This window comes from Diabrotica virgifera, chromosome 7 (assembly GCF_917563875.1).
Source record: "Diabrotica virgifera virgifera chromosome 7, PGI_DIABVI_V3a".
NCBI lineage: Eukaryota > Metazoa > Arthropoda > Insecta > Coleoptera > Chrysomelidae > Diabrotica > Diabrotica virgifera.
Window position 1 is genome coordinate 57,430,235 of NC_065449.1, and position 12,322 is coordinate 57,442,556.

General features: G+C 33.1%; 1 protein-coding gene across 1 annotated transcript in view; it reads right to left on the reverse strand.

Annotated features, from left to right (window-relative positions):
- The window catches only part of LOC114330866 (dynein regulatory complex subunit 7), a 59,924-nt gene extending 48,360 nt beyond the window's left edge, over positions 1-11,564 (reverse strand). Inside the window, exons 1-2 of the mRNA XM_050655554.1 lie at positions 11,499-11,564; positions 9,534-9,898 (exon numbers count right to left, since the gene is read on the reverse strand). Coding sequence (XP_050511511.1) covers positions 9,534-9,847 — 314 coding nt within the window. The 5' untranslated portion in view covers positions 9,848-9,898; positions 11,499-11,564. The remainder of the gene's footprint in view (positions 1-9,533; positions 9,899-11,498) is intronic.
- Positions 11,565-12,322: the final 758 nt, after the last annotated feature.

A 12,322-nucleotide genomic window follows, 5' to 3' on the forward strand; every position in this document is an offset into this window, starting at 1 on the left:
ATGCAATTACATCCTTTTAATTGAATTTTTTTTCTCAAATTATAGATACTCATCAAATCCTATCATTTTTTTCAATTTTATATGAGATATATTATGTAAAAAAATATGAGTTTCGATCAAAAGTAAAGTGCCTTTCTAGATAACAATATATTTAAATTAGAAGGGTGTAATTACATAATGCATATAGAAACATAGTTTTTAATGCTGAACAACTTTTCATAACTTTTCAATATTGTGAAAACTAAACGTACTTTGCTTTTGACCGAAATTCATATTTTTTGACGTACCTCGTATAAGATTCATAAAATTTGATATTTGGTGGTTACATTCTGAGTTCTAGACAATGCAGAACTTTTTATGAAGAATAAGTTTTTCTCGTAAAATTAATAATAAAACAGTTTCCCATATGGTTCCTAGTTATGTAGACACCCTGTATAAAATTTGTTTGAAAACTTTGAAATGACAAAATATTATTGTTTATTTACTTAAATATATATTTTTAGTTTAATATGCGGGATGCTTTATTATTGTTGCAAAAAATTTAAGGGGAAAGGCGTAAAATGTCGCCCGTCAAAATTTTCAATGTGTTTTAAATGTATTTATTTTTTTCGAATCCTGAGAAAACTAATAAGTATTTTTAAAAAATTTAAACACAGAATGAACGATAACGCTATTGCCGAGATCCGACAGTCCCTTAAAATAAATAAAAAGTTTCTTTTGAATTAAATGTTTGCAATTATTAAAAATCGCACTAAAATTTCTCTTGTGTTTTCACCTCCGTAACTTATTAAAATAAACATTATAGAAGTTTTCAGGGACTTTCGGCCTTAGTAATAATGTATTCTTTCATTCTGGATTTAAATTTTTCAAAAATATTTATTAGTTTTATACAGGGTGAGTGGGGAGGAACGCACCAAACTTTAAGACTGTATAATATACGTAAAAATAATTAAAAATAACTCATATATGTTGTTCTTCGATTTTCATTTGTTTCGAGATGGTGTTAAAACACGGGGTGTTAAAATTTTTCTTACAAACTGACGATTTATTTATTGCTCTAAAATAGGTTGAGGAGTGCAAATGAAATTTGGTGGGTTTTAAGACATAGTTATTGCGCATGTTTTGACATACAATTAAGAATTTTATATTTACCATTGGCGCTCGTACGGGTAATAGTCTGAAATTTTTTAAAGATAAAAATGGTGCGCCACTGAAATATTTCAAATAAAAAATCTTTCTTGGATTCCTCGTTCAATTTGTGACAAAAAATATATCTTCCCTTTTTCATGCGACGCTTCGTTTTCATCTTAACGCTTACAAAGTTTTCGACGAAGTTTCTATATGAATGTGTAGATTGTAGTTCGAATAATAAATACATAATAAATATGTACTTTGTAAGCATTAAGATATTTTATTTTTTGCATGAAAACGAAGTGTCGTATGAACAAACATGAAGATATATTGTTTGTCAGAAAATGAACAGGGAATTAAAAAAATTTTTAAAAAAAATTCAAATTTCAGACTATTACCGGTACGCGCGCCAATTGTGAATATAAAATTCTTAATTGTGTGCCAAAACATGTGCACCAACTATGTCTTAAACCCATCAAATTTCATTTGCACCCCTGAACCAGTTTTAGAGCAATAAATAAATCGTCAGTTTGTATGAAAAATTTTAACACCCCGTATCTCGGAAACAAATGAAAATCGAATAACAACATATATGAGTTATTTTTGATTATTTTTACGTATATTATACAGTCTTAAAGTTTGGTGCGTTCCTCCCCACTCACTCTGTATAGTAAATTTAAAGGGCGCTAAAATATGTCCCGCACGCGGGAGCCAATCAGCCTTGCGGGGGCCCTGGGTGCCGGACACGTGTGTCAGACGCCAGTGTCTCAGTCTGAAAGGGTACTAAGAGATGCGAAAAACAAGTATCATTGACACAGTTTGGATTCCGCGATGACTTAGTACCCTTTCAGACTGGCACACTGGTGTCTGACACACGTGTCCGGCACCGTGCAGCAAAGCATTGTTTTAAATGAACAACTACAGACGCACTGGCGAAGCGTCCATGTAACCACTGTTACCATTGGTAACAGTTAAAAATCTTGCAAATAAATATTTTATGGCGATGAATAATTCTATTTACCAATATTTTTACCAATAGGTAGAAATATATTATTATATTATGTGGTAATAGTACCTAACTCAGTAAATAGCCAACTACTCGTAGATACGAAAATATTGGCGAGTTTATGTGACTCAGTTGCACTTTATTATACTCTGTTATTATACCAGACTCATTTCTGGTTACAATGGTTATATACCCACGCTGGCGCTCGGGACCGGCTAGTGACTAAATTTTGAAGAAGCGACGGCATAAGCGCGCTGTGTATCAGTAGCGCTGTTACCACATTTAAAATTGGTGACAGTACCTATAAAAAGTGTGCGTGCAGTTAACCAAGGATGAGTGTCGCTTCTTAATCGATCAACTACTTGAAAAGTAATTCTCCTTGTATAATTTTGAAGAAAAAAATGAGATTAAAAATGAAAGACCTATTTCAAACAATTTAAAAAAGGAATCAACAAAAGTAGTTCGATATTTTAAATTTAGTTGGTACAGTGAAAATCCTTGGTTATATTATGGTTGCAAGAAAAATATACTTGTATTGTTGGCCATGTCTTCTGGTTTCTACAGAAAAATGGGTGGACCAGGTTCACGATTTAAATAGTGTTAGATTTTTAAAAAGGAGACATGAAATTTCTCCGTTACCTACATGTAAGATGTATACCCAATTTGATTCAGTTTGGCAAAACAAAAATCAAAAGTTTTCTTAACCAAGCTTTTAAAGCAAATATTGCTAAACATAATGAGTTTGTTAAAAAAATAGATAGGTATATCCTTAGCACACTTATAATAGATACTGTATGTTTTTGGGCCAAACAAGAACTAGCGTTTCGTGGTCATTTTGAGTGCGACGACTCTGACAATGCAGGCAATTACAGGGAATTGTTAACATTAATTGCCAAAAAAGATCAAAAATTTTGTCAACATCTAGAAACATCTGCTTTTTTGAGAGTTTCAAGTGATATACAAAATGATATTATTGAAGCTACACTCACCGGCACAAAATTCCGCAACCCAAAATTTTTGATTAAGTTTGACAATTTATAACTTTATTATTTGTGCTCCGATTTTCAAAATTCTTACACCAGTTTATAGGTACATGTATTCATATTGTTTGGTATTATTCAGGTAACAAAAAATTTTGCTTGCATGTCATTGTACAGGGGTGAAAGGAAGCGTTGTATTTTCTCCTGATTTTAAAAAATTCTGTGAAAAAATGGAATAGCTGATTTTGTTTCATAGTCCTCTCATATTTTCCCGGAGGCATCACCAACATTTTGTTTTTTGAATTATCCGAATATCTTTTTTCTTGTAAGAGCTGTACCATTTTTTGTAAATAAAAACACTGATTGACTCATACAATTGAGGTTGGATTGATAAGATTAGAATGGCCCGCATGCAGCGCAGATCTCAATCATATTGAGCATTTATGGTATGAATAAAAAAGCTATTTGCCGTCATCCTAGGCCTCCAGAAAATTTGGTACAGTTATGGCCCTGGTAGAGGAATATCGGGCTCTTCCCCAGGCAAGGAAAACACATCTTTATTAGATGCTAAACAGATTGCGAGCAGTCGTTGCCGTAAGAGGTGGACATAACCGCTACTGAATTGTTTTGTTTTGTTGTTAAATTTGTTTTGTTTTGTTAATTTTAGTGCGTTTGATATTTTTAATTAAATAAACCTTCAAATCAGTGTTTTTAATTACAGCTCTTACAAGAAAAGAGATATTCAGATAATTCAAAAAACAAGACCTTAGTGATACCTCCAGGATAATACAAAAGGAGTATGAAACAAAATCAGCCCTCCAATTTTTCCACAGAGTGTTTTAAAGTTAGGAGAAAAAACAACGCTTAAATTCACCCCATTATAACGCCATCTAAGCAAAAATTTTTTGTTACCGGAATTATAGCAATTGACATCAATACATGTACCTACAAACTCGTGCAAGAATCTTTAAAATCGAAGTACAAATAATAAAGTTATAGATTGTCAAACTTAATCAAAAATTTTGGGTGGCGGAATTTTGTGCCGGTGAGTGTATATATACATTTAGCCATATCTTCATTTTTTTTAAATAAGATTTTTTGCATCTGGTTTTGGTAACACCTCAGAAAAAGTCACGCGTCGCCACTGTACAGACGAGCCACTTTTGAAGTGTCTGGCTGATTTTAGTGGCTCATGCTTTGTTGCAATTGAAAACCGGTAGCGGACACCGATGTCTTAGTCTGAAAAGGTACCTAGTACACGAGAGACTCTATTCGATGTCCAAGTGCTTATGCAGAGATCCAGGGATAAATTCCATGTTAAAGTAGGATTGCACCAATAGACCAGGGCATTTAGCACTAAAAACAGCGGAACCAATCGATTTTTAAATACAGCACCTAACGACGGACGTGTAACTTTTTGAATTTTGTTCAGAATGAAAATGGGTGGAAATGCATCCAAAAGTGCATAAGCATGTCAAAATAAGCATATTAAGGGCCAGATTTTGTTATTCGAGTTTTAGGGTCGAAGTTTTCAGTCGTTGAACACGACTACACCATCAGAATCGACCCCTGGAGCACCTGGCACTTAGAGGCACTGCTAAGACACGTCATCTGGATTTTCGAGGGTTATCGGCACTAAATTGATGCAAAAATATTACTTGGATGTTTTTGGGGTCGCTGAACACGAATATGCAATCAGAACCTATCCCCGGAGCACATGGAGCATAGTCTCACTGCTAAGGCACGTCATCTTCTGGAATCTCGAGAAATTTTGGCATTAAATTGATACAAACAGATTACAGGGGGGTTTTTTGGGGATGTTGAACACGAATATGACATTAGAACCAACTTCCGGAGCACTTGATGCCCACAATAAATGCTAAGGACGTCATCTCCTGGACTTTCGAAGGATTTCGGCACTGAATGCAAGCAAATAGATTACTAGGCGGTTTTTAAAGTCGCTGAATACTAATACGCCATCAAAATTGACCCCCGGACTACCTGGTGCCTAAGGTCCTGCTAAGCCATGTTATCTTCTGGAGTTTGAAGGGTTTTTGGGTACCAGGTGCACAATTAGTCGATTCTGATGGCGTATACTTGTTCAGCAACCCCAAAACTCTCGAGTAATCTGTTTGCCTGAATTTAGTGCAGAAAACCCTCGAAAATCCAGATGACGTGACTTAGCAGTGAACCTGGGCAACCAGGTGCTCCGGTGGTCGGTTCTGATGCCGTATTCGTCTGCAACGCCCCCAAAAACGCCCAAGTAACACAAGTCTTTTGACATTTTTATGCATTATTGGATGAATTTTATGAAGTTTATAAAGCAACTATGCATTGCCACACTTTTTCTATAGTAGACTTTTTTCTTGACGTCACCTTGAACATAATGCAAAAAGTTGCAAGTTTCTAGATGATGTATTTAAAAAGCGATTTATTTTGTGCTAAATACCCTGGTCTGCAAGGTTCTGTGCTTAATAGTACTTATTTATTTTCATTAGTTTTAGATCAGATAACAGAAAAACTACAGGATAACATTCCCTGGTGCTTAATGTATGCTGATGATGTGGTATTGGTAAGAGATAGTGGAGAACAAAAACTGGAATAGTTAAGAAATCTCTTGAGGAAAAAGGTTTAAAACTTAGTAGGACAAACACGGAGTACCTATTTGCAATGTCCGTTCAAAGATGGAGTTGCTACAATAAAATGATATCTTTGGATGGTGAAATGATTGTGAAAAGTGAGAGTTTTAAATACCTAGGATCGATAATACAAAGAAATGGGGAAATATATGTGAGATGCATACAGTAAAATTAGGGTTGGATGCATGAAATGGAAGGAAGCGGGTGGTGTGTTGTGTGACAGAAAAATTTTAATGAAGCTGAAGGGAAAATTCTATAAACAGCTAAAAGATCGGCTATAATGTACGCAACTGAATGCTTGGAAGTTAAAAAGAAAGAGGAACAGCAAATACATGTAGCGAAAATGAGAATACTTAGATGGATGAGTGGAGTAACAAAAAAGAATAAAATTAGGAATGAGTATATTAGGGGAAGACTATGAGTGGCACCAATTGATGCCAAAATGAGGGAGCACAGGTTAAGACGGTTTTAGCGATAATATACGTTAAGATAGTTAAGACGTCGAGAGTCGAGACATTAGTCATACGATACGAAGAATTGCTGAACTGCGAGTTCCTGGAAGAAGCAGAAGAGGAAGACCAAAGAAAACTTGGGTGGAGACGCTTAGGCAGGACATGTCAATAAAGGGGACTGATGTTGATATGACCCTAGATAGAAACTTGTGGAGAAATGTAATTAGAGAAGCCGACCCCTCATAGGGATAATGACAAAGAGAATGATGGTGATGATTTGCTCTACTATCGTTGTAGGCCTCTGACATAAATATATGACTATCATAATCATTGTTTATAAAATTAAATGTAAACAATTTTCAAATATGTACCGGGTGTCCCAATAAGAATGGCTCTCGGCCATATCCCAGCAACCGTTTATGGTACAGCTTTGAGAAAAAAATATTTATAACAAAAGTTGCCTCGGAAAAAGCCTGGAAATTATTTTTATAATTGTAGGTTCGCCACTAGAGGGCGTAATTGAATATCAAAAATTAAAAAATCAAAATTTTACAAAATTTACCTAATGAAAGGGCACTGGAAATCCAATCATCGTATTCTTCATAAAATTCTGCTCATATTTTTGATTTCACAAGTTTAAGTCTACCTTTGCAAATAAGTGTGGGAGTGAGTGGGAACCTTCTTATGAAAAAATGGCTGTAAGTCCGGTTCTGCTCAATCGAATTTTGCATACTTGGTCTTGTTGAAAACAGCCTCTTTCTCGTCAATGTAAGAGTCTTATTTTAGAAATAGTTTAATAAGTAATATGCCAGCTAGTAGGTGTTATTTAATTATTTTCGGAAATCTACAGTCGGAAAAATGAAAGAATACCCATGAACGATCACATCAATCACTTATTTTGTATTTGCTGTCTTTTTCTATAAATAACAAACGCTTGTTATAGAAAATGATAGCAAATACAAAATAAGTGATTGATGTGATCGTTCATGGGTATTCTTTCATTTTTCCGACTGTAGTTTTCTTTAGAGAATATTAAATAAAAGTATGCATTTTTAATCCTGTATTACAAAATTAGACCAAATTAGTAACATATTACCGAAAACCGCATGTCGATACCTTTTTTCTATCTCGACATATCTTAAGAAACGTGTAAATTTTAAACAACTGTTAATGTCACCGGTAAACGAAGTTAAGGAAAAGCAGTGTGCTATGAAAAAAACAAAGAAACATTTTCCAGATGTAAACGTATATAATTAGTTACAACAACAATGTGACAAACAACACTATAAAATATAACAAAGAAATATAAAAGCAACTACTTACTTGACGTCGTAAATGTTCAAATTGTTGCCCATCATTTCGAGCATTTACTCTTTCAAGAGTAGAGTGAACAGCAGTCTCAATGTCTGCTTTCGCAATGCTTTGAATGGCGTTTCGTATTCTCTAGATTCTAGATAATGTTTTCTCGAGTACTGGGCCTAGCGGCAAAAACAAGGTCTTTAATCCGTCCCCATAAATAAAAGTCCAAAACAGTTAAATCTGTTGCTATTCAATCTACTCTTGTAAGAGTAAATCCTTGCATATAAAATGATGGGCAACAATTTGAACATTGAGGCAGTCACTAAGACTAAGTAAGTAGTTGCTTCTATTTCTTTGTTATATTTTATATTGTTGTTTGTCTTATTGTTGTTTTAATTAATAATTATACAGTGATGAGCGCGCTATAATAACCGGCAAAATAGCACAAAAGATGGAAAACGTATTAAGTTGTGAGATAAAAGGAAATGAAAGTAGTCGAGCTGGGATATTTAGCGATATTAACATAAAAATTTACATTGTATTGATTGTTTCCCACCTTTACAGGTATCAGAGGAGTATATCAACTAAAACGGTCACTGTGACACTGGTATCCTTTTTCTCATGATCATCTTTCAGTGCGTCACAGTTTTTCGATTTCTTTCTAACGCATTAAATTGTATGTGACAGAAAAAAAGGCACGTCCGTGATTACAGACATTTACAACATTTATTTTAGTTATTCTAGTTGTCGATAGATGGCGCCATAATAAAAAAATATTTTTTTTAATTAGATAATAATATTACAAATATAATCTGTATAATTTATAAGACTATACAAATCAAAGAAAATACCATTTTATAAATGCAAGAAACACATTTGATTTGTTTTTATTCCAAATTGAAAATAAAATGTGACAACTGTCGGATTTAACTAAAATGTCATGTTAGAATAAATGTCATAAATGTGTATTATCACGGACTTACCCTTTTTCCTATCATTTGTTACGCACTGAAAAATGCTCATGAAAAGGACAATAGTTGCCAAACTCGTGCGGTACGTCTAAAGGTGGGAAACAATCAATATAATGTAAATTTATAAGTTAATATCGCCAAATTTCGCAGCTCCACTAGTTTCATTTCTTTTTATCTCACAACTTAATACGTTTTCCATTTTTTGTGCTATTTTGCCGGTTACTAGCGCGCTCATCACAGTATATATTTACATCTAAAAAATGTTTATTTGTTTTTCCATAGCACACCACTTTTCCTTAACCTCGTTTACCTGTGACAGTAACAGTTTTGTTTAAAATTTACACATTTCTTAAGATATCTCGAGATAGAAAAAAGGTATATACATGCGGTTTTCGGTATTATATTGCTAATTTGGTCTTATTTTGTAATACAAGATTAAAAATGCATACTTGTATTTAAAATTTTCCAAAGAAAACTAGAATTCTGAAAATAGTTAAAAAACGCCTCCTAGCTTGCATAATACTTATTAGGCTATTTCGAAAATAAGACTCTTAAATCGACGAAAAAGAGCTGTTTTCAACAAGACCAAGTATGCAAAATTTGATTTAGCAGAACCGGACTTACAGCCATTTTTTCATAAGAAGGTTCCCACTCACCCCCACCTCTTATTTGCAAAAATAGACTTAAACTTGTGAAATCAAATATGTGCAGAATTTTATGAAGAATACGATGATTTTATTTCCATTGCCCTTTCATTAGGTAAATTTTGTAAAATTTTGATTTTTAAATTTTTGATATTTAATTACGCCCTCTAGTGGTGGACCCACAATTATGAAAATAATTTCCAGGCTTTTCTCGAGCCAACTTTTGTTATAGATATTTTCCTCTCAAAGCTGTACTATAAACGGTTCCTGAGATATGGCTGAGAGCCATTCTTATTGGGACACCCGGTACATACCATGAATCAAAGACATCAATGACATTGAATGAATCAAAGTAATTACTGATGTAGAAAATAAAATACAATTCATTGAACAAAATATATCACTACTAACCTGAAATTTTCAGCATACAAAAGTAATAACTTCTCCTTTTCATCATTCTTAACATATCGCACTGGAAAGTTTGTGCGATCTTCAAAAAAAGGTTCCAATACTTCTGGCCAACATAATTTAATCAAACCCAATTCATACCCGATCTCTTTCAGATGCTCATGTGTTAAATCCACAGGTTCTGGTAGTATTCTTACTTTATCCAGTTGTCTAATATAAGAAAATTCTTCCTCTTCTTCTACTTCCTCACCATCTTCAGCGTTAACACTTAAATAATCATATACGGTTTTTTCTGGTTCAGTTGTGTAATCTGCCATATCGTTTAATTAAAACTATTTTGTAATTTTCTTTTATATTATTGAATGGTTCTAAAATTAAATTAATTGTATTAAAAGTTTTCCCCATTTGTACCTAATATTAATATCTCAGTGTTTGGAAACAATAAGAAGCAAAAAAGATCAAAACAAAAGATGCAAGGAAAAAGTAAAGCTAAAAATGAAATAGCACGAGAAAAGAAGTCCATCAAGAACATTTATGATTGTAACTTGACACATAGTCCATGTGGTGAGACCGCTCCCGTCTGGAAAAATTTCTGATTCGGTTTCTTTGTAGATTCCTATTCAAAAATGTCCCCTTTAAACAAATCTGAAGGGTGCCGGGCGGAATTTTTGGGCAGAAATTGTTTAAACAACTTTTTTAAACAAATACAAAAGATCACGTTTTTTTGCTCCACAACATATATTTTTAAGTTTTGTCGGTCATTCTGAACAAGAAAGGTATCTTGTAAATTTTCTCAAAAATTGATAGTTTTCGAGTTATAGGCGATTTAAAATCTGAAAAATGCGAAAATACGCATTTTTGAGGCTTAAAAACTCATATTCAAATTAGTATTTTTGAGGTTTCCAGATACTTAAATTGAAGAATAAATATTCATCTTCCAGATTCTGAAGAGTGATCGCGCCTAACTTTAATTTATACCGTTGTTTTTTAATTGTTAAATATGCGTGTTTATCCGATTTTTTTGCCGGTGCGGCGCTCTCCGTTTCAAAAATCTCCTATTTTCCTCCGAGAAATATTTTTTCTAGATTCTTTGGGACATTCTAAATAAAATAAGGTTCCTAACATTTTTCTCAAAAGTTAATAGTTTTAAAGTTATAAGCGATTTAAAATCCGAAAATGCGTTTTTTGTCATTTTTCGGATATTAAATCACTTATAACTTAAAAACTATTAACTTTTGAGAAAAATGTCAAGAAACTTATTTTATTTAGAATGTCCCAAAGAATCTAGGAAAAATATTTTCTGGAGGAAAATAGGAGATTTTTGAAATTGAGCGCGCCGCAACGGCAAGAAATCGGATAAACACGCATATTTAACAATTAAAAAACAACGGTATAAATTAAAGTTAGACGCGATCACTTTTCAGAATCTTGAAGCTGAATGTTCAGTCTTCAATCTAAGTATCTGGCAACCTCAAAAATACTAATTTAAATATGAGTTTTTAAGCCTCGAAAATGCGTATTTTCGCATTTTTCAGATTTTAAATCGCCTATAACTCCAAAACTATCAATTTTCGAGAAAAATTACAAGATACCTTTCTTGTTTAGATTGACCCAAAAAATCTAAAAATATATGTTCCAGAGCAAAAAAACATGATCTTTTGTATTTGTTTAAAAAAATTGTTTAAACAATTTCTGCCCAAAAATTCCGCCCGGCACCCTTCAGATTTGTTTAAAGGGGATATTTTTGAATAGGAATCCACAAAGAAACCGAATCAGAAATTTTTTTCAGACGGGAGCGGTCTCACCACATGGACTAACAGAAAATACCAGAAAATAAAAAATGTTCAATAGCAAACAATAAAGAAACAATACGCAACCGAAGTTGTAACATTTTTAGAAGCTGCTCTTATTATATACACATATTTCAAACATAGTCATATTAAATTTAATAAAAGTTAATTTACTTACATAGTATATATTAAATTATTGTCTTAGATCAAAATCTGGTATTGTCCGAACTGTGACAGATATAAGTGAAATGTTTACGTATTTATATTTCAATCGATCGTATACATGGTAACCAAACAAACAGAAAGTAGATGCCTGTTCGTTATAGCAGCACCTAATAGACGGAGAGCTAGAGCCGAAAAATCATCGTCATAAGTAATATGGAGTTTTTCCTGTGAAATGTGTCCATTGTATATTGACAATTATGACCCCTTTCAGGCTGACACCTCAGTGGATACAGGAAGTGGCAATAAGGGATGAAAGGGGAAAGTTGGTGCAGTCATTAAAGGTTTTCACCTCCTATTTTGTTAAACCTCAATCGATTTGCATGAAAATTGGTGACTAGTTAGAGCATACCTCAAGAAACAAAACTGATTTGGTGCCACTTGCACTTTTACCCTGGTGGTGAATACCACCCCTTCCCGCGGGTGAAAACTATTTTATTAAAAATAACCCCACAAATGATAGAGGAACAAATTTTAAGTAAAATTTGTTATATCATGTTATTAAAATAAATCAATACTTTTTGAGTTATTAAAGATCAAAGATTTGTCTATTTAAGAGCATATGCGTGAAGTTACGGATGATAAAAAGAACATGTTAATTAATTGTATGTTAGTAAAATATTATTTTTATGTTATTTCGGTATTTAATTATTTTTTTTTTTTCATTATAAACTGAATATATCCAGAAAGTGGGGGTGTCCAATAATGGGTACATTTGACATATTCGAATACACTTTTGCTAAATTTATAATATCGAAATAATACAAAAATAATATTTTA